General features: G+C 39.9%; 5 protein-coding genes across 7 annotated transcripts; 2 read left to right on the top strand and 3 right to left on the bottom strand.

The window, feature by feature from the left end:
• The first annotated feature begins 872 nt into the window (after positions 1 to 872).
• Positions 873 to 2,621, top strand: timm13 (translocase of inner mitochondrial membrane 13 homolog (yeast)). Its single transcript, XM_079470941.1, has 3 exons — positions 873 to 1,117; positions 1,590 to 1,658; positions 1,738 to 2,621. Exons 1-3 carry the CDS (start codon positions 1,001 to 1,003, stop codon positions 1,834 to 1,836), a joined length of 285 nt encoding a protein of 94 aa, XP_079327067.1. The 5' UTR covers positions 873 to 1,000; the 3' UTR covers positions 1,837 to 2,621.
• Positions 2,616 to 8,534, bottom strand: tmprss9 (transmembrane serine protease 9). The gene is made up of 15 exons (XM_079470940.1): positions 8,479 to 8,534; positions 7,663 to 7,834; positions 7,396 to 7,523; positions 7,157 to 7,224; positions 6,902 to 7,077; positions 6,667 to 6,708; positions 6,465 to 6,578; positions 5,782 to 5,947; positions 5,421 to 5,695; positions 5,088 to 5,230; positions 4,624 to 5,008; positions 4,112 to 4,280; positions 3,760 to 4,025; positions 3,544 to 3,680; positions 2,616 to 3,087 (listed from the first exon to the last, which is right to left on the bottom strand). Exons 2-15 carry the CDS (start codon positions 7,787 to 7,789, stop codon positions 2,926 to 2,928), a joined length of 2,358 nt encoding a protein of 785 aa, XP_079327066.1. The 5' UTR covers positions 7,790 to 7,834; positions 8,479 to 8,534; the 3' UTR covers positions 2,616 to 2,925.
• A 1,477-nt stretch (positions 8,535 to 10,011) lies between these two features.
• Positions 10,012 to 11,395, bottom strand: lsm7 (LSM7 homolog, U6 small nuclear RNA and mRNA degradation associated). The gene is made up of 4 exons (XM_079471477.1): positions 11,313 to 11,395; positions 10,994 to 11,084; positions 10,664 to 10,735; positions 10,012 to 10,472 (listed from the first exon to the last, which is right to left on the bottom strand). The coding sequence occupies exons 1-4, from the start codon at positions 11,316 to 11,318 to the stop codon at positions 10,330 to 10,332; spliced, it is 312 nt and encodes a 103-aa protein (XP_079327603.1). The 5' UTR covers positions 11,319 to 11,395; the 3' UTR covers positions 10,012 to 10,329.
• Positions 11,307 to 15,966, top strand: sass6 (SAS-6 centriolar assembly protein). 3 transcript variants are annotated; one of them, XM_079471473.1, is made up of 17 exons: positions 11,307 to 11,751; positions 11,899 to 11,959; positions 12,083 to 12,162; positions 12,249 to 12,353; positions 12,439 to 12,610; positions 12,682 to 12,759; positions 12,853 to 12,972; positions 13,091 to 13,282; positions 13,357 to 13,551; positions 13,635 to 13,724; positions 13,799 to 13,978; positions 14,055 to 14,136; positions 14,243 to 14,361; positions 14,484 to 14,624; positions 14,791 to 14,870; positions 14,944 to 15,038; positions 15,128 to 15,966. In XM_079471473.1, the coding sequence occupies exons 1-17, from the start codon at positions 11,687 to 11,689 to the stop codon at positions 15,202 to 15,204; spliced, it is 1,932 nt and encodes a 643-aa protein (XP_079327599.1). In that variant the 5' UTR covers positions 11,307 to 11,686; the 3' UTR covers positions 15,205 to 15,966. The 3 variants fall into 3 exon arrangements, with proteins under 3 accessions (XP_079327599.1, XP_079327600.1, XP_079327601.1); XM_079471474.1 differs by having other exon boundaries at positions 11,387 to 11,751; positions 15,131 to 15,320; XM_079471475.1 differs by lacking the exon at positions 14,484 to 14,624 and having other exon boundaries at positions 11,387 to 11,751; positions 15,128 to 15,941.
• A 48-nt stretch (positions 15,967 to 16,014) lies between these two features.
• Positions 16,015 to 20,718, bottom strand: mfsd14a1 (major facilitator superfamily domain containing 14A 1). Its single transcript, XM_079471669.1, has 12 exons — positions 20,399 to 20,718; positions 19,978 to 20,073; positions 19,832 to 19,894; positions 19,628 to 19,755; positions 19,346 to 19,460; positions 19,056 to 19,274; positions 18,857 to 18,970; positions 18,695 to 18,766; positions 18,498 to 18,610; positions 17,942 to 18,039; positions 17,714 to 17,865; positions 16,015 to 17,547 (listed from the first exon to the last, which is right to left on the bottom strand). Exons 1-12 carry the CDS (start codon positions 20,474 to 20,476, stop codon positions 17,341 to 17,343), a joined length of 1,455 nt encoding a protein of 484 aa, XP_079327795.1. The 5' UTR covers positions 20,477 to 20,718; the 3' UTR covers positions 16,015 to 17,340.
• Positions 20,719 to 20,925: the final 207 nt, after the last annotated feature.

Consider the following 20,925-nt stretch of genomic DNA (forward strand, 5'->3'; position numbering starts at 1 on the left):
TAATAACAACGATTATGATCGCGCAATGTTTTGCATTTATTAAAAGATTAACAAACGTAGAAATCATTTTATACATGATTTTAGATGGCACACGTAAATGTAGCCTGCAAATATGGTAATCATATTTACATTATAACACATTTAAGCCCCGTAGAACCATCCGATACATGACTCTACACTGTACCGCGATACTTTTGTTGCAATGGTATCGAGTCTCGGTTAATAATGGCGTTTAGTATCGGTCTCAATGTTTTCTTTTCAACATAGTTAAGACAGGAAACGCATTATTGTCATACTTTGCATTTTTCTCTTAGGCAAGTTATTGTGCAACCAAGCCAAACCATTGTAAGTGATCAGATACTGTACTGACTGTAAATGACTGCCGATAAATGTCTTATAAAGTTATCAAAGCACATTGTTCTTTAGATACATATATATATATATATATATATATATATATATATATATATATATATATATATATATATATATTCGCGTATTTGCATGAAAAAATCATTATGAACAAAGATCCGATAGGACAGACTGGCATGTTTGTAATATATGTTGTTATGCAGCGCCACCTGCTGTACAAGTTCGACAAGCCTTTTTATTAACTTGAAAGTTTATTTTAATGTCAGAAATGCTATTCTTTGAAGAATCATATAAATATGTGTTACTGTATTGATTTTGCGTTTAATATTTCGTATTGGGAGCCAACGACAAGCAAAAGCCACGTAAGTATAATTTGGTTATTAATGTTATTAATTAAATTATAATGCACATACTATTATTATACGTTGTAATGTATTTTTGTATTATTTAATATTATTTTTAATTTGTTTGCAATTTGTTGGCGCAAACGTCATTTCCCAGAAGTCAACCGTACGGATGTCTTCGAGTGCGCTTCCGGTTCATCTCAAGGGCAAAGCTATCACATGTGCCGAAGCGACACAGACTTTAATATCTCCGGGCCGGTTTTATTATATCAATAGTGTGTAAAATGGACAGTTTTGGTTCAGATTTTTCGTCAGGCTCGTCTGGTAAAATGGACACCGGCACTATAATGGAACAAGTCAAAGTTCAGATCGCGGTTGCTAATGCGCAAGAGCTTCTGCAGGTTTGTGACTTTAACCTATTAAGCTTCATCATTTGCTTTCCTAATAAATTATATGATCTTATTTCAGTGTGCCTGTTTAAACGAATAGAGCTCCATTGCTTGTTGTCTTTTAAGACATTGTACAGCTTGATACGGTATCGTACGGTATGCCGCGGTATATGCCTTTAGTACAATATTCAATAGTTTAATGTAATAAACGTGAACTATTTTCATATTGATTACGGTTTGCACTGCCTTCGGTTAACCGCAAATACCGTGCTGATCTGTGGTTATCGTACCCTAGTAGTAACTAGTTTAATTGTGTAATTGTACAAATGGACTATGGCGTCACCCCATTAATACACACTGTCATAATACACACTGATTTAAAGGCTTAAATCTTAAATTGTCAGCAGTTGTCATTAAGAAGTCATACTTGGAATGACATAATAAACTTTACTTCGCGTCTAATTGTATTTGTCTGGCATTGCAGAGAATGACTGACAAATGCTTCAAGAAGTGCATTGGCAAGCCGGGGAGCACGCTGGACAATTCCGAACAGGTATTTGCATTAAATGCGTATCACTTTCTATCTTCATGTTTATTTGAGGAAGTATCAAAACATCTTTCCGTTTTCTTAGAAATGCGTCGCCATGTGCATGGATCGCTATATGGATGCGTGGAACACGGTCTCCCGCGCTTATAATTCCAGATTGCAGAGAGAAAGAGCACGCATTTGATGTGAAGATGGTGGCCTGTATCTCCTCTGTAAGTCCGCAGGTAGTGATGCCAGACCGCCCCGACAGGTGCATTGGGTCTCTTACCTCAAAACAACAGCTGTAGGCTACAGAAGGAACCAGGTGCTTGGATTAAAACTGTACATGGACATATTTAACTTTATTTCGAGGCGTCGACAACAATGCATATTATATATATTTGTCATGGAATTCCTCACCAGTTTTCATTATGATAGTAATTGTGGGTCGATTATTTCTTACGCTTTAAATGATGTGTAGAATAAGACGGAAGAGAATACGATTTTAGCTCCGCCCATTCTGTATTCTGTCAGTCTCTGTTTAATTTCAATGGCAGGTTTCATCACCCTGTGTTGGTATCCATTCAGCAAAGAACCACTCAAAACACAGCGTACCATCTGAGTGGGTCTGTCGCCCGCGGAGGGGAATACTCACCTCTGTTCCACAAACCTTGTCACAAAGGGCAGTCTTTGTTGCAATAATTGTAGCTTCTTCACCAGGAGCTGCCAGACGGTGCTTCTTACCTTTGACAAACAAAACGCATTTGTCATAGCTGGAGTGTCGTTTGTCTCATTGTCTGTTCGTGGTTTGTTGAGAAACCCGCTGCTCATTTACCTGTGATCCTGTGTAAAAGTGGATCACTTTGTATACAAGCATTTCTTAGACCTGCCTTTGCTTTGGATGCAGAGGCAAACTCTACCAGAGATGTCCTGAAAGATTTTTTGTAATTGTCACTACGCTGTTTTAATGGAATGCCAATAAATGCCGTCAAACAAGTCCGTTTTTATTGATAATGTTTGTGTCGCATTACAAAAAAAGTATGCAGAGACAGATTTATAGCACCATTACACAACGTTACTCTTCATTTTAGATTTGTACAGAATTGGATTTCTTTTGGGATTTTCCTCAACCGTCGTCATATCCCATCAAGGTTATACTGTATCGTGAACCAATATGCATTGACAATAAATACCAAAAATAAATAACTGATCTTGGTAAGGGTGTCCGTGTGACGCCTGAAGCACCGGGTTTATTTGATCCAGTTGGCTGTGACTCGCATCAAATCCATCATGTTTAAAAAGGGAGGTATGTAGATATCCATTCTCTTGCAGCTGTGACTTGTATGTAAACCCCTGGGAAGCCGATTCGCCCACAGCCGTGACCCCAGCTGGTCACCCCAGCCAGAAACCACCGACCCTGTGGCTCCCGGCACACCAGAGGACCCCCTGAGTCACCCTGTTAAAGGAAATAAGACATTGGCATGGCATTTAAAAGTCAGCTGAAAACCCAGTGATATGGTTGAATCACATTGGGCTGGGTTATGTAATCAGCTTAAGAGCCACGGTGAATGTCTTAAGGTGCATAAAAGACTATGGCCCGGTTTTCAAAGAAACGGCTTGGCTTAAGCCAGGACTATTCCTTAGTTGAAAAGTTAAGATATATACATCGCTTTATCAAAATGCCTTACAAGAGTACATTACTTGTGTGCATCCCGAGACAAAAAATGGCACTGATTTATTTTTCGATATTTCTGGGCAAGTTATATTCAGTTTAGACAGGTCACACATTCATTTTGAGACTAGCTAGTCTGGGACTAGCCTGAAGCCTTGTCTGTGAAACCGGGCCTTAGTGCATTAAACATCGTTAGTTAAGCCCTTATTCACAAGTCAAAAAGTTTCAACCAAAACTCACCATGCATGTGTCCATAGCCCCTTCCATTGATCCAGCGCACATCATATTGTTGGTAAGTTTAGCACCATAAGCTGTCTGACAGTCCCGATGTTCGATGACGTCAACCAGTGCCTTCTGCAACAAGTTGGTTAGCGTCCCTAGTAAGAGAAACAAAGTGTAAAATATGACGGACAAACCCTCAAAGATGGTTAGGGTTAGGGTTAGGTCCAAACTCACCGTCCTCCCTAACCGCCCCCCATCCGACAATGTAGCATTCCATCATTTTTGTAAAGCTGTGCACAGGTGACGGCAAGCACACGCTCTGGATGGTGTAGGACTGCGGAGCCGGGATGGAGATCTCCACCAGGGCCACGTCGAAGTCCATGTTGGTGCCATTGAAACCAGGATGGGGGACGATCCGTTGCACCGGAATGGCTAGTGATCCAACTCCAGACCAGATGACGGAGCCGAGACTCACCGTCCAGCCGGCGGGATTCAGATTGCTGGTAATGAAAACCCCAAGATATCCAAAAAGCTCTTTTCGGGTACAAAAGTCTGAAAGAAGAGCCATGGGTCATCAGTACGTTACCCTTTGAAGCAGTGTGCTGCGGTCAGAAGCCATTTACAGTGGATGAGCGTAGCTCCACAGCGATGGGCACGCTGGTTTTGCAGACTGCCCACCCAAGGCCATTCGCCTCTCCGAGCTGTGATGCCCCCAATAATCCTCTCTTGGCCAACAGCTGGACGACGGCCACAGACTGCAAAAAGACAGGATCCTCGTTTAATTGCTCTTCAATGAATCTAGTTCAACGGTTAATCACAGAAAAATGCTGTGTTGTTTCAACCTATTGTTGGGTAACATGTGGACAAAGCCAACAGTTGGGTTCAATTTTCCTCAAAAATGTCAATATTTGATTCAATCCACCATAGGGTAATTCACACCCAACGGTTGGGTTTGTCCATATTTTACTTCATCACTTGGACACTCATTGTAGCTTCCAAGGTGTCTGTCTTTGAAACAGATTGTGGATGAGACTGCCTTTTGTACCATTTTTGACAAACTAACCTTTGACTACCAAATGAACAAAAGTCTCAATTTACCACAGTTTTTCTCGTCTGCCTCATTGGAGCAATCGGCGACTCCGTCACACTCTGGGTTTATCTTGCTGATACACTCTCCTCCACCACAGTTGTAATTACCACTGCAATTCCCGGGTGCAGGGTGAAAGTCATTACTGTAAACATCTGGCGATGGTTTCATCGCTTTAACAAGGTTAGCGCCAGTGGTCGTGAAGCTGGGGACCGTGGGTGCGACGTGAACCATCTTGGAGTCCGTGTAGCTCAGGATCCAATTTCTGAGTTTGGTGATGCGGGAATAGACCCCGGGCTTGTTGATCTGAGCACATCCTGCGCCCCAGCTCACCACACCCGCTAGGAAAAAACGTCCGGGGGCCACCTCGCAGACCAGAGGACCCCCAGAATCTCCCTGAAGGCCAAACACAGTATGAATTACTTTCTCGTAGATCAGAAAGTAATGTACTCCCGTAGTTTGTCACTAGGCGTACCTGACAGGAGTCCACCTTCCCTTGAAGAAAACCGGCACACATCATGTTATTTGTAATGGCTCCTCTGTAAACCGTTGATTTGTTGCAAACTTTTGAATCAATTACGCTCACTATTGCTTTCTGTAATGTATCAGGCACCTCATCTGTTCAAAAGCAAAGCACTTTAGTCATGAAAAAGGCAATGGATGGTACAAAATGGATTTATTATGTTTTTGCGACTAACAGTGTATTGGTTTGGCTTTATGCTTGTTCCCTGTGAATCAAACCAACAACCTTTGGGTTGCTAACATAATTCTTTACCAACTGAACTACAGGAACATGTAACACACTCACTTGTGTATTGATTGAGTGCTCCCCAACCAGACACGATGCAGTTCTGTCCCGGACTGAACATATGAGAGGAGGATGGGATGCAGATCGGCTGAACGTAAGGGTTGAATCTCAAAGGCGTTTCCAACTCCAGTACGGTCACATCACTGTCAGTGGTCATGGGATTGTAGTCCGGAGACACAGTCAGGGACTTGATGTTTATCACCGTAGCTTCTCCTTCCTTCCCATCTACTAGATTGGCTCCCACTAACGCCGTCCAATCGCTCGAGTTGTACTCTCTTTGTTATATAGAGAAGACATATTCGGAAGATATATTGCAAAGACGTCTACGGAAAGATTGGAAGGAGAGTACAGAAATGCTTACGTTTCAAAACAGTGAGCGGCACTGACGATCCAACGTTCGTTGACGATCGATGCACCGCAGGTGTGACGCCCGCGCAGCCGGAGACTGACCTGCCAGGGCAGCTCCCCATGACGAGTGTTCTCGCCCCCCACGACACGGTTACCCATGGCTGGACGTGTTCCACAGGCTAGAAACAATGAAGATCATAGAAAAGCATTTTTATATTCTAAAACATAATAAAATGCTCCCATAATATACCCCAAAATTTATCACTATAATTTTTTTCTCATTTCCAAGCTGTTTTTGTCTCTTCTATTTGTACAATAATATTTATATTTGTAAACCTGCTTTGAAACAATGCACAATTGTGATAATTATTTTAAACTTAATAATTTATCATATTAATTTATGCAAAATGTTAATAGATTATATTATAAAAGTAATAGCACTTATATGCTGTGTGATTAAAAAATCATAGCAATACTTAGGTTAAAGGTTTATTAAAACGTAAACACCTTAAGCATGATATAAAGAAAAAATTATTAAATGAATACACAAAAACTTTCAGAATAAATAAAAATAATCAAGCAATTTGGTGGAAAATGTTACGGAGGTTACATTAACTAATTATTGATATATTATTAATTTACAAACTTTTTAATATATTTAAATGGAAAAAAATTGATTGATGTTGTGATACTTACAGCAGTAGGCTTCATCTGTACCGTCTACACAGTCAGATATGAGGTCACACTCAGGGTTGAGCTTTGTGACGCACTCGCCGTTGTTGCACGTGAACGTGTTTACAGGACATTTACCTGAAGAAAACATCAAGACATGCAAGAGCTTTCAATGACAGACCCGGTGTTATCATCAAAGAAAAAGTAAAACCAAATTCTGTCTTACTTAAGTCATTGCCGATTTCATAAAAGGACTTTCCACTTGCCCCTGAAATAAAAAAAATACTTAAGTTGTCAAAATGAAATAATTTCAGTACTTTTTCTGTAGGACAGTATATCTGCACGCTAAAACACATCAAGCCAGCGTAGACCAGCAAAACATTTAGTCTGGTTTAATCTGTTGATCAGTGAAATGAAAATATGTCAATGGTGCTGTTTTTAAACATCTACAGATGTCATACCGAGAAGAATGATGCTCTCGATCTCTCCGTATTCCGGCACAACGATGGGCTTCCCGTTCAACATCACCTTAAATCCAGAGCGAAGAAAGTCTTGAATGAAGTTCTCGGTGAACCCCTGGGCTTGGGCAACCCGAAAGACCAAACGAAAAGTGGTCATCACATCCCCGTTGATATTCCTGAAAGGTAAAACACAGTTTTTATCAAAACATTTATTGGATGTCAATATACAGCATATCATTCAATTAAAATACAAACCCGTATGCAACTATCTGGCAGTCTATGAAATGGTTGGCCACTGAAGAGGAGCTAAAAATACTTTTGATCTGTAAATGAGTGAAGATGTTGTTTAGTTTACCATGTATTGTATATATAATATGTCTGTATATATAACAAAAGAAAAAAGTTAACTTTTTTTTATGTTTTAAAAGTATTTCTTGTCAGACCTGTCAGGTGCAAAAAAAAATGTATTATAAAGAAAGAATGAAAAATCGTACCTTTGCTTTTAGAGTTGAAGACAGAACTATAGAAAATCCTGATGTTTTGTCTTGCAGCTCTGGTTCATAACCGAGTCCTTGTAATTCCGCTGTTTCCATAAAATAATGTTCCTCTTCTAATAAGTAAGCTAAAATACCAAAAATAAAACAAAGGACATTCAAATATGAGATTGTTTTAGAGCACAGATTATTCGAAAACACATTTAAGACTCCATAAAATGTCTCAAGGGGAATGTCATGGCGTTTTTCAAATAAAATGATTTGTACCTGTCATGAAGCCCACAGCACCCCCGATGATAAGAAGAATCAGTATGGCTGCTAATGTAACACATCTGCACGAGGAACCGAACCGGAATTCTCCCTCGGGCAACTTATTCAAGTCTTTCTTCTCCATTTCAGTCTACACAAATGCCTGCAACCCAACCTGGACACCCAAACTCTACAACATAAGGAAACATGCAGGTGTGAAAAGCAGACAGGTGACCAGGTAAAAGCTTTCCTGCTCTTCATTTCTGCTCACAAACAAAAACACTTCAGACGTAGAAAAAGCTCCCGTGGGTACGAAAGGTGAAAATCATCCCGGTGGGATGCCAACGTATTATTTCATGGGTCATAGAATCACACAATGCAAGGAGTGGCTGTCAAAAGCCAAAACAAACCTTTGCCAGTTCAGAAGTTTTATGTTACGAATATTGTTGATTATTTCAGACGCCACAACAATGATCTCATTACATATACGTGCATGGCAAAAACATAGGATAATACTGACTACAATATGTCAAAAACATAGGATAACACTAACTATATTTAACTCAAAACTGTATTTATATTTTTACATGCAGGCAGATTGTGACATGCATGTGAGCATAACAGTATTATATATTTAACTGGATACATATATTAATTATAATAAAAGAAACGATATACTTAAAAGAAACTGTTTAATTAAATTAAAATTAAAAAACATTTTTGAATTCATTCTGTGTGGAGGTTCACTCAAAGTATACAAACAATACAACCACAAAACTTCTCAAATGTCATCAAAATGATGACAAACGACTAGTTTATAAAAAAGATGCTTACCGTTTCACACCGCATTTGTTTAAGAAAACAGCTGATCTATAAGTAGCTATACGTCCGTAGAAACGCGATGATGTCGGAATCTTTATAGTGCGTCGTACTGTAACGCGGTCCTCTCGCGTGTGGGCGTGGCTTTACGCAGGTGTCAGCGTAATGTCATCTCTGATTGGTCACTGCTGCAGCATCCGCATAAACATTCTTCTTTTTTTACAAATAACGCAAATGTTGATAAACGACTTTTCTATATGCATTAAAGCGTCGGCCATTAAAGCACTTCGTTACATCAACAAAGTCGCGCCCAGTTGTTTTAGGCTTCTGTGGGATTCAGAGAAACAATGGACTGTTTGTTCTAGTAAAGAGTTAAATGACATAATCTTAAAAGTACATTTAATAGGAGATTTAGAGACATTGTTTTATTAGTAGCTGTTTTTATTTCATTTAAAACAAACATATGTTTATATTATGCATACATTCTGCACCATTTGGTAGGCCTAATGCTTTTTCTATTTTCCTATTTTACTTTTCAGGCTCTATTTTGTCCAATATTTGTACGTCTTTTATTTTTAACAATATTTTAATGTATTTTAGCTTTGATTTATTGTCTCTTTTACAACATAGGATTCATTCTACTGTGGATTTTTTAACGCAAGAGAGACTTCCGACCACCGGCCTTCCTCGACTGGCCCTGAATAGTATTAAGGGTTGGCACAGTTGCAGACAGGATCTCCACTTACACCTTTAACCATCAGTTAACAGACCCGCACCGCTATAACAGTGTTACCAAACCCAGAACTGGGTGCCACACTGATGTAAAAAGAGCAGAGGCATGGCATACATCACAGTGCAATTCATGTTTTTAAAGTATTGCTTTAAAGATCAGAGGGAAGGCTATACTTCTAGTCACCACCTAAGGTTACAAGCAGGTCTTTGTGGCGGTGCTCAGAGGCGTAAATGCCTGATATCACTCGATCTGATAGCCATCGGCCTTCTCTTCTCTCTGTGGAAAAACCCTTGTGTCCAAGCTCTTCAAAAGGCTATAGTGAACGTGTAGGCTGTCAGTATACCAGAATGTGCAGAAAAAAATATTTGTGCATTTAAGTGGAAAAATTACAAATACACTTTGACGTTTTAATGCGTTTTACAAAAAAAATTATAATTGTAGTGATTAAAATGAATTCCTATTAAAGAATTATAATGCGGAAACCTTTTATTAAGGTTTTCATTTGAACTATTATTTTGCTTTGTCCCAAACATAAAGAAACTGTATTTCAGCCTATATAAGTACTAGATAAATAAGTACATTAAGGCTAAGCCTTAGGTGCAAAAAAAGTCAAAGTAAACAATAATGTTGTCTGAAGGTGTCGGTTGTTGTATTGAAACCTTTCAAAATACAGTTTTCATAAAGATTAAACAGATTCACCTTTAGGATAATCTTCTATCAGTGTTACAATTGCTTTTCTAAACAAATGCAAGTCTGTGGTTAAACACTATTTGAGTGCCACAGTAACTATCAGTTTTAACATTTTCATATGCCGATTAAGAAATCAAACCCCAGATGTTTATTAATGTCAAAATGAACGACAACATTGAAAGAACAAGGGAAGCACTACGTGCCTGTTTTCATAAACAGAAAACAATAGTAAACACACACAAAAATCAACAATGCATCGGTTTCATTTACTGTAGAAACAAAAACGTTTATCCTGAGTCTAAATACAAAATGACATCACTATCCATTTTTTCAAATCAAACAAAAACTAACGTTTTTTTTAGCAAACATCTAGAAAACAGATCTCGCAGCGCTAGAAAAAGAACACTGCATGGTGTCCGCCTGTGTTTGCGCCAGTGTGCGGTTTATCCATCCTGCTGTTGAACGAAGGGATTTGGAATGGCCTCCATCCCATCCTGTGGGCAGATCAGAACGACAGAAGTCCCTCGACACACGACCAGACCGAGCTGCCGGGTGTCTTCAGTCAGTTTATACTGGTCATCTGGATCTGTATGAAGATAATGAATCACCTTAAATATTTGGATCAAGTAGCGGACAAACACCCAATCAAGAGATCGGTCAACATTAGTTATTTATGGTTAATGTTAATATCAACATATATAACAACATATAAAACTATTTAAATAACATGTATATATTGTGATATTGTATCAATCTGTGTAACTTAACTTAACTTACCTCGCATATATTCAATTGTGCCATCCAACACAAGATTTAACAGTGGGTCAAAGCCTTTCAAGACACCGCTTGCTGAAACAAACAACAAATAAAGCTTTGTTAAATTATACAAAATATAAAAACGTATGCCTATACAGACTTGGACCCATTTTTGGCATTCAGCTTTTAACTTGACAGCTCACATGACACAAGAAGTAGTTAGATGACATCATTTAACTTAAAAATAAAAGGACTTTTATTATCAAGTGTTTTTTCTTGAAATTTGACAATGGACATATTATCAAGTCAGTCTATTATAAATGCTGTTTAAATAATACAACAGTCCCTCACCTTCACGACCTCCTTGAAACTTCACTCTGATGTGTTTGTCGATATATTTCGACAAATCAAATATACTTTCCTTCTTTTTCTTCTCTTTATCCTAAAAGGCAAAACCACAGATCACGTATATGCGTGCAGCCTAGAACACAAAACGGTCTTCACAACGGTGCTAACCGGAAAATTAGCAACAAATCAAAGTCACAATAACCAGCGAACTTTATTAATGTGAATATTGCACGTTTTCGTGTTTACGTGATTGTTTTTAAACGCCATGTGGTCATAAATCCACGTATAAAGTGAACGATGTGTGGACGCTTTTGCTACTCACCGCCATGTTCAAAATCTCTCTCAGCCCCGCCCCCTCGGCGTTAACCTTTGACGCCTGACTCTCCACCAATCACAGCCCGCTTCGGTGAACTGGACGGAATATACTTTTAATTATATCGCGTTTAAACGAACACGCGTACGCGTTATCACACTTACAGGCGTTTTAAAAACATTACTATTTGTTGTTAAAATACACCAAACGTAAAAGATTTAGATAAACGAAGAAGTTTGATAAGGTAGGTACTTCCGGCGAGAAACGGACAAACGCGGGAGGGAAGCGCCAAAAAACAAACCAACAAATGATTCATCCGACTACACAAAACGCGAATAAACTGCGTTTTTATTAAAACATTCGCTTTTAAAGTTATTCGGAAAATGACGGAGCTACTTTTTAACGAGAGGTTACACGTGCTGGTGAAGAATAAAGACACAGACGAGAGGTAAAAACGGCCTTTATATGTGTAACGTTAGCTTGAATGTAAATAAAAACAGAAGTTGTGTTTTAACTTCTTTATTTATGTTAATTGTGTGTTGGACATCATACAAGCTTGATTTGCCTTTATAAGTGCTGGTTTGACTTCATACAGGCGTTCAGTCATTCGCATCAGTATTGAACTGCAGTCAACATCAAATCCAGTTCATAGAAGGGTGAGAAATATCATGTTTGTGTGTTAGTTTTGCTATTATTAATGTTACGTGTGTATATAATACAATTCTTTTAATTTGTGTCTATTAAAACAATATGTGTGTTGGTCTATGTTTGTTAAACAGGATTTAATTGTAAGGCTGACAGATGATACTGATCTATACTTTCTATACAACCTTGTCATATCAGAAGAGGATTTTCAAAGGTACCACGATCTGATCTTATGTTTTGATGCAATAATGTGCTATATCGGTAGTTGCTTTCATTGATCTTTATATCTTCCCTTTGCAGTTTAAAAGTACAACAGGGTCTGTTGATAGACTTCACGTCATTCCCTCAAAAATTCATAGGCCTGCTTGAACAGTGTATCTCTGAACAGGACAAGGACAGCCCACGGTAAGAATATATCATCGTCCTTGTAAATCTCTCAATGAGTGCGTTGAAAATCCGTGAAAATCCAATTTCTTTCTCTCTGTTATAGGTTCCTGTTGCAGCTCGCGTCAGCTTCATCAGCGTTTGATCACAGTCCCTCCAACCTTAACATCGTCGAGACGAATGCGTTTAAACATCTCACACATCTTTCTCTGAAACTGCTTCCCGGATCTGATACAGACGTTAAGAAATACCTGGCCACCTGTCTTTCTTCTTTGAAGGTAAAACGCATTGGCTACGTTGCGACATGATGATTTGTTTTCACGCTTAAAAAGTGAATCTGGGATTGCAGGAGGAAAAACACCTTTTGGAACAGAAGTTGAGGAAGACGGAGGAAGATCTGACTCGGCAGCTCAATTATGCACAACAAGTGAGGACTTTTCATTCGTATATGTCCATACGACATATAGACAGAAATAGCGAAATTAATACTTATTCTTTGGGATGTGTTTTCTATTCCCAGACCCTGTCTGAGAAAAGTCGCGAGCTGGATAAACTCCGATCCGAATGGATGTCCCAAACGACCTCTCTCTCCAGCGGACACATGCAAGATCTCACAGCTGAGCGTGAAAAAGCGTTGGAGGTAACTCCAGTCAAATGGTTGACTTATATTGGCGGAACCATTGAATAAACAAAACTTGACAACACTGGTGGCTGAGATAACCTCCGGCTTTATCACATTGATGGTGTTTATTCCGCAGACACAAACACGGCTGCAACTACAGAACGAACAGTTACGCCAAGAGCTCGAGTCGGCCCTTCACAAAAGCACCCAGCAGTTCCAGAGCAGGGTCCTTGAGCTGGAAAACAACAACCGAGATCTCATCGATAAGAAATACAAGAGCGACTCCACCATCCGAGACATGAAGGCCAAACTGGCGAGTTTGGAAGAGGTGATTTGTCATGAAAAGAAACGTGCTTGTGAAATCAAAACAGGATGGTGCTGTAACGTCCGTGATTTGTTCAGGAGTGTCAGCGGTCGAAGCAGCAGGTTTTGTCCTTGAGGAGGGAGAACGGCGCACTTGACACCGAGTGTCACGAGAAGGAGCGTCTTGTCAACCAGCTGCAAACGCGAGTGGCCGTCTTTGAGCAGGAGAACAAAGATAAAGACCAGCTCGTGCTGCGGACCAAAGAAGTGCTGGAAGCGACGCAACAGCAGAAGGTCAGTCCGTCTATTCTTCTATCTATCGGTAAATATCAAGAAAGTTTTCTCATATGCAGGCCAACCTTTTGTTTCTTTGATAGAACTCAGTTGAGGGAAATGTTGAAAGCAAACAACTGCAGATCGGCAAGTTGGAGGCCACTGTTAAATCTCTGTCTGAGGAACTCATCAAGGTTTGTCAACTTTTACCCGTCAGCAAGAATCATCTTGCTGAGTCGGCCTTAAACGATTCAAACTGGTGTTACAGGCAAACGGCATCATCAAGAAGCTCCAGTGTGATCTGAAGGCTCTGGCGGGGAAGATCAAGGTGAAGAACACCGTGACGGTGACTCAGGAGAAGGTCCTGCAGGAGACCGCGGAAAAATTGCAGAGAGGCCAGCATGAGCTTCAGGAGACTCAGCAACGACTCAAGCAGAAGGAAGAGGAGGTGGACTGCTCTGTTCACATCGCACGACTGCGGTTACAAAATCCGAATACGTAATTTACCCTCTTACTGTTTTTAGGGAGCAAAATGGAAGGAGCAGTTGGAAGCTACGGTTCAGAAACTGGACGAGAGCAGAGAGGTGCTGAGAACCAATGAGAACGGTGAGGTTTTAGAAGAACCGATTAAGTAAAATTAATTTAGATTAAAACTACAATTTATTGTAATGTTTTAAACCACTTGAACTTGGTTTGCTCTTATATACCTCAGTGATAACTTGGTTAAACAAGCAACTGAACGAGAACCAGCTCTCTCGGAAACGAGAAGCTCTTGGAATGTTTGAGACGCCTGCGCCAGGGTTTAGAACAGGAAGTGTGTCTCACAATCTGGTAATTTGTTTAATGACTTTATTTCGCATGAATGAGCCGTTTTTGAGTGTAGATGTAGTGTGGTTAGAAGTCAGGTATGGTGTGTGACTGATAAATGATTTAGACGTTCTTTTCCTCTGTAGCTTGATAGCAAAGGCTTCCCCTCATCTTTGGGACAGGGTTTCCCCGTCACCTCTACAATAAACTCCAAATATCCTCTTTCCTGCGTGAGCTCGGGGCCTCGCTCTGTCCTGACCATGCACAATCAGACGGCTGGACCAAAGGCAGGCCTCGTCTTTCTTCTCTTTCTAATGCTAATCTTGTTTGATCGGATCCAATCTTTGAAAAATTGGATTTCATGTTCTTTAGTTCTGCCTGTTTGACTCCGGTTCCGACTGCTAGCGTGAACACAACTCGTGCAGTGCTTAGAATTCTCTTTTTTTTAATTAGGTCCAATTTAATCCCATGAATGCCAAGTCTTCAACAGAGGTGGGGAGCACACAGCAACAACAACCTTCAAATAAAGAGAAGTGAGTTTATTTTCGATTTATTTCCTTATATTTGTAGTTTCACTGGTCTCAACTGTATTCCTGAATTTAACAGCGGAGAACCTGTTGGTTTGGATTCAAAGTACTTTGAGAGAAGAGACGACAGCATACCTCTCCGTGGTCTCCTACCCAGCATGCATCTGAATCGAGGTAACCAACAAATAAAACTTTGTAATTGCTACTCTCATTAGACCTTGAAGGACTTTTGATGGATTAAAACATTTTGGCCTCATCTGCAGAAGTACAGAAACCCTTCAACGCAGCTGGCGTAAAACCAACACCACCGTCTGCCGCCTCCGCATACTTTCCGGGATGACGAAAAGATTGGGTTTTCTATGGACGTCACTTCATCACTACGCTGTCTGTGTGGACCACAATGGCCAATATATCGTTGAATGACTTGTTTGTCTAAAAATGTTCAATTATTTATTTAACCAGATTTATTTTAAACTTTCTATGTTGATCTGTTTACAAACACAAACCACTTGCTGTGAGATTTTAGACTGAAGAGCTTCCAAGTTAACTTGAAATGGTGCTAAATCTGTCATTTTAAAACTGCGGCGCTTACAAACCTCTCGTTTCAATAAGTGTCTTCACCTTGTGCCATACAAAAATGATTCCAGGAAATATTGCCTTTTGTTTTTGTAAGAGCTGCCATTCTCAGACCCAGATGTAACTATTGAAGTTCGAGTCTTGGAGTGTCTTTGGTTTGCAAATGGCTGTATAAACATGTACATAATTGTTGTCATTGTGTGTACATATTTGTTTTAATTGTTTAGTACTTCTGTTTTATCATGAACCGGTCTGGTTGGCTGCTTGTTTGCCTATAGCCAACACTTTTGGGACAAAAATGAATAAACTTGAAGTGTGTAATAACAAATTGTTTGTTGTGCAGTTTTAATACACTTTTCAATTTGAACCAGAAACAATAGCGTAAAATAACCGTGATGTCATGTTATTTCTTACTAAAAATAAAACATTTGCCAATATGGAAAATGTTAATGTATTTTTGGTCTCATTGTCAATTAACTGATTAAATACCTGTTGACAAGTGTTTTATTTTTGTGTCGTCTATTATATGTGTATTACTTTTATGTGTTTAATGAAGACTCATTTCACTTAAATTCAAAGATTAAAGTACAAACACCCGTATCGCCCTTACATCAAAATATTCAACTTTTATTGAAATGCATGTTTGCGGTATATTTACATCAGTCAAAAAAATCCACCATATGTTAAAATTTAAGAATGAAGACAGCACAACAGAACCACAGAACGTAAAAAAGCACACTGAAATGAAGTGAAATATATTACAGAAACTCATAAATATCCAAAGCACTCAACTAATATGAACTCTCCAATAAAATGTAAATTTGGTCAAACGTCTTCAAAACAAACTCGTTCATCTGTTTCTAACTAAATGAAATACAGAAAGGCCACTGGCAACTTTCACCTTTTCTCGCAAACGCACAACTGTCGGTTGGCATTTTTAAAGTTTTATTTACGTAAACGAAAACAGGTTTCAAAAGATAAACGCGAGGCTTAAATGAATCCAGACTGAGAGACATAATGCATTCTTGATCTACGAATTTAGTAAGAGTCTTACAAGATGTCTGATGTATCTAATTTGTTTCTGATTCTCTTACATGTTCGAATTCCCATCAACAATGCGTCGTAAGCTGGGGAAGGCACCATTGTTTGTAAGTGGTATGAAAAAACAAGCATCAGTTAAACTTATAAGCAACAAACGATATGAAGCTGTACCACGATCATTCCATTGTGACGTTGAAAGTCTGAACCATCAAGTTAAGGCCGTTCATGATGAAGCACAACCACATGTTCCATAAATGATTTTTTGTTAACATTTACAAACAACTTGAGCAGTAGCTTGTATTCGTCTTTTTACAATTGCACAAATTTGGCTCAAATTCTGGCGAATGTTTTGACGACAAAATTTAATTTGCTTTAGTTTGGCTAAAATTTGTTTCGCTTGCACGAGAACACGTATTTTGCGATGTCGCTCGACCCTTCTGATCGGGAAACACGCTGTTTTCGGATACGTCCCTGACCAGGTCAATGTCCCTGAGTGAGTTATGGTAACGAAGAGCTACAACAAGTCAGAAAGCAAGGTAAAAAAGAAAGAAAAGGCAAAACCAAATAAAAGAATAAATACAAGCCATAGCAATAGTGCCTTTAGACAGAACCGTCATTAAATATATGTTCTTCTATACACATTTCTTTAAAAAGTGGTGCTCTATTCACGATACTGATCCAAATTCTAGAGATCTTCCACCCCGAAAGAAATATTTTGGTATATTTCAATGAAATGCTTGCAGAAAGGTGGATCTCCAAACAAGGACTGACTTCTAATATTTCTGATATAGCTTTACGATTCAATATACAACAGCTTCCATGCGTAGCTCTTTCATCGGACCCGTACTCGAACAGCCGATCACACGTTAGTGTCCTGTAAGAGGGGCTCTTTGGCCTCTCCGGGCGGGTGGGGGCTATGCGGGTGCCCGTGGGGTGACGTGTGCTTTTTCCAGCTTCCCGCACGAGTGCCCATATGGGGGTGTTCGGGGATGAAGAGCGCCACCAGGAGCGCTAGCAGCACAGAACACGCACCAAAGAGGAACGGCGGTCCCGGGATTATTGAGCTCTGTTGGGGAAACACACAAAGAAAGAAACGCATAACATGAAGCCAAAGTGATTTCAGAATGTGTTTCCAAATAGAATCTTCTTTCAGTTATCCAAACCATTAAAAGCGATGTAGCGAGCAGATGTAACTCTTCAGTTTAAAAACAAAACCATGTGCATTTACTCACCTGTTGCTGATGATCGCGATGGTGCACATCCGGTTCTTTCCCTGGAACCTGGTCCAGCTCGACATGAAAGATGTAGAAGATGAAACCGTAAAGGGCTGGACCCAAACCGTTACACAGTCCGCGGATGCCCGTGACCATACCCTGACCCACGCCTGAGGAAATAAGAGAAAGATGTTTAGTGCCCCGGTTTGGTTTAAAACGCGTAACTAGATCAAATAAAAAAGTGACCTTGCTGATCCGGATCGGCCGTGCGGGAGATCAGGGCACTCACAGCGGGAAAAGTGATACTGGACATGGCGGCCACAGCTCCTGCTGCCCACATCATCCTACAAAATTGCATATGATTGTGTATAAATTTTATCGGAGGCCGTCAAGTAAATAAATGGAAATGAAAAACGAAACTAAAAGAGATATTATGAAATCCGGACATTCAAACAAAAATATGTGTGCGTGTTAAATGAAATATTAATAAAATAAAATGACAAAAGCATATAACAAAATTGGTAAACAGTTAATAGTTAATAATTAATTAATAAATGAACAATTATAAAAAAAATGAAGACTACTTGATATCAAATTAAACAAAGATGTATAATTAATGATAAATAGTCAAATGACACAAGAACATAACAAACAGTAAACATTTAATAATAATTGGTCAGATTAAATGGTAAATAAAATTACAAAATCAGTTGTTGACATAAAATATTTAAAATAGAAGCAAATACAAAATATAAATAACATAAAAAACTACAAAAACACAAATTAAGGTAGTGGGTCTTACCATGGCTCCGATCCGAACCCGTACCAAGCGAGCTGTAAAATCTGGAATCCCAATCCCAGCAAAATTGTGTTCTTGTTCCCAATAGAACGCATGAGTAAACTTAACACTACAGTCTGCAGGTACAGAGAAACACAAATTATAAACCATTTACCACCGTATACCCTTCATAAGAATAAATCGACCTTAAATATACTGACCTGAGCAACAATAGAGAGCAACCCGAGAACAGCAATAAACGCAGCAACACTTTCAGGGGAAAATCCCATAATCTGAACGACAAAGACGAGACAACTTTATGGCCTTTTGTGTAGAGATTTTCACAGACTCGATTCACAAAATAAAACTTTGCCTTGACTGACCTGTTGCAGATACAGAAAGAAACTTGAATACTGTCCAGCCTCAGGCAGGTAAGACAGAAACACTGTGATACAGATGAGGAGAACCGTCGAGTCCTGGCCCACCTTCCTCAGAGACTGCAAAGAAACGGAGAACATCCCATAAAACAAACGTAACTGTTTGCGATCGCTATACACACAAAGCAATCAAAGCTCAACTCACAGCGAAAGGATCCGCTTGCTCCCATGAGATCGGAGCGCCCCAGGACGCCGGTCTCATTTTCTCAGGGAGCGACTCGGGCACGGCCACCAGGATGAAGCAGATGTCCAGCATGGCGATAGCAGAAGCCAAAACCACAACCAGACTGTCTCCATAGACCTGGCTGAGATACGCTCCGATCGCCGGGCTTGTCACGAGACTCGCCGCAAATGTGGCGGAAACCTTTTAAGACAACGACTGAAGCATTAACAGAGATTCAACAGCGAAGGCTTTTTCGGATCGTTCATACGTACCATGCCGTAAGCCATGCTGCGTTCATGTTCCTGGGTGATGTCGGCCACGTAGGCAAAAATAACCGAGAAGGTAACGGCGAACACTCCGGATACAGAGATGACGGCAAAATACCACCTGAAATACAATATTTCGAACAAAACAAAAAAATTAAACGAGGTCAAATTAAATCATTGAGAACTTAAAGTCGTATAGCATGAATTGGTTAGGTCACACGGTGGCTGCGCGACCAATAGGATCAACCAAATGTCATATCGTTCAAACAAAAGCCATTGATCACAAACCAAGGGCTGATCTTCATAAGAGGAATAGGAGCACAGGTGAAGAACACTGTGAGAAGAAGAAACGACTTTCTTCCCCAAACATCCGACAGAGCACCAATGAGAGGAGCGCTCAAAAACGACAGCAGACCCTGCGGACAGACGCGCGGACGTCAATCGTCACAATCAGACGGAACACTATTAAAACAAAAGAACCGCAGCGCGTACCTTCACTCCCTGAATCAAGCCGTTCATGAGAAACGTGTGTTTGGGAAACGTTTCGTGGAGGGCCTGCGGACGCAGAAAACGTACGAGATCAGTGACACCTCCATGGGACCTTTATTGAACCTGTTTATTATCCAAGTTAAACTTACTCCCAAAGTAGGTGCTGTCAGCAACCCCCACGCGAAGAACTCCAGGAATATGACGATAACTGCATGATAAACACTGGGAGAGCCAAAACCCTGAGGCTGGAGAGAGAGAGGACACATTGCATTGAATGCCATTGACTTCAATTGTATGGACACAAACAAAACCACTGAGACTTCTTTGTGTTGTACATAAGAAAAAGTCATTTAGATGTTTTGAACAACATGAGGGCGAATAAACAGTGGCTGAATTTGTATTTGTGGGTGTACTGTCCCTTTAAATCTTTGTGAAGACTGTAATGGTTACATAGAGGAAACGCAATGACAGGTGATGTTATACATCATCTGATGTTGAATCATCGCATCCGTGTTTTCAAACACGACGTTTATACGACGTTAAACGTGGTTATAAGGAGCGGATACTCACCGCTCCTCCATCCTTGATGATGATTTTCTTCGCCAGCAACAAACTGCGATTCACCCTCTTCTTCTTTTTCTGGGTCATATTATCATCCTAGTCAGATCGCCGCGATTTTAACGGAAGCGCGTGTGTGTGAACGTCCTGCGGGACGCGATGAAGGGAAGATGGGGGGAATCTCGCGAATCTCGTAGCTGCTTTTCGGCCATTCAGTTTAGGGTGATGTACACAGTCGCCATCTTCCCCAGGTCGAGCGCGTGGTGTGCGTCATGACGTCGGAATCATTCGATTCGGCTTGGCCACGCCCACACACAATGCGCTCACAGGTTGCCGATATGGACGAATAGCGCAACGTTTTGGGTTTAAACTTTTTACACAGCACGACAGTTTTTTTTCTTCAAAATATTTTATTTATTTATTATTTATCATTTTAACATCAATATTTTATTTAAATGTATAATTGTATTATATATCTTTCATTAAAGTAGACTTCTTTTTTATTATACCTTTAAAAGTTCTAAAGTCAGGCTTAATTT

Source organism: Barbatula barbatula (assembly GCF_947034865.1).
Source record: "Barbatula barbatula genome assembly, chromosome: 13".
Lineage (NCBI taxonomy): Eukaryota > Metazoa > Chordata > Actinopteri > Cypriniformes > Nemacheilidae > Barbatula > Barbatula barbatula.

Excerpts from the sequence above, each read along its gene's own strand:
- sass6 (XM_079471473.1), top strand. The coding sequence starts at position 11,687 with ATGACGGAGCTACTTTTTAACGAGAGGTTACACGTGCTGGTGAAGAAT. Across the intron at positions 12,611-12,681 it reads CCTGTCTTTCTTCTTTGAAG|GAGGAAAAACACCTTTTGGA; the intron begins GTAAAACGCATT and ends CTGGGATTGCAG. Across the intron at positions 14,871-14,943 it reads CAACCTTCAAATAAAGAGAA|CGGAGAACCTGTTGGTTTGG; the intron begins GTGAGTTTATTT and ends TGAATTTAACAG.
- timm13 (XM_079470941.1), top strand. The coding sequence starts at position 1,001 with ATGGACAGTTTTGGTTCAGATTTTTCGTCAGGCTCGTCTGGTAAAATG. Across the intron at positions 1,118-1,589 it reads ATGCGCAAGAGCTTCTGCAG|AGAATGACTGACAAATGCTT; the intron begins GTTTGTGACTTT and ends CTGGCATTGCAG. Across the intron at positions 1,659-1,737 it reads CGCTGGACAATTCCGAACAG|AAATGCGTCGCCATGTGCAT; the intron begins GTATTTGCATTA and ends CCGTTTTCTTAG.
- mfsd14a1 (XM_079471669.1), bottom strand. The coding sequence starts at position 20,476 with ATGACCCAGAAAAAGAAGAAGAGGGTGAATCGCAGTTTGTTGCTGGCG. Across the intron at positions 19,895-19,977 it reads TGACAGCACCTACTTTGGGA|GCCCTCCACGAAACGTTTCC; the intron begins GTAAGTTTAACT and ends CTGCGTCCGCAG. Across the intron at positions 19,275-19,345 it reads GCAGCATGGCTTACGGCATG|GTTTCCGCCACATTTGCGGC; the intron begins GTACGTATGAAC and ends TTGTCTTAAAAG.
- lsm7 (XM_079471477.1), bottom strand. Across the intron at positions 10,736-10,993 it reads GTTTCAAGGAGGTCGTGAAG|CAAGCGGTGTCTTGAAAGGC; the intron begins GTGAGGGACTGT and ends TGTTTGTTTCAG. Across the intron at positions 10,473-10,663 it reads CACAATTGAATATATGCGAG|ATCCAGATGACCAGTATAAA; the intron begins GTAAGTTAAGTT and ends ATCTTCATACAG.
- tmprss9 (XM_079470940.1), bottom strand. The coding sequence starts at position 7,789 with ATGGAGAAGAAAGACTTGAATAAGTTGCCCGAGGGAGAATTCCGGTTC. Across the intron at positions 5,948-6,464 it reads TACAGATGAAGCCTACTGCT|CCTGTGGAACACGTCCAGCC; the intron begins GTAAGTATCACA and ends CATTGTTTCTAG. Across the intron at positions 5,009-5,087 it reads GGAAGGTGGACTCCTGTCAG|GGAGATTCTGGGGGTCCTCT; the intron begins GTACGCCTAGTG and ends TTTGGCCTTCAG.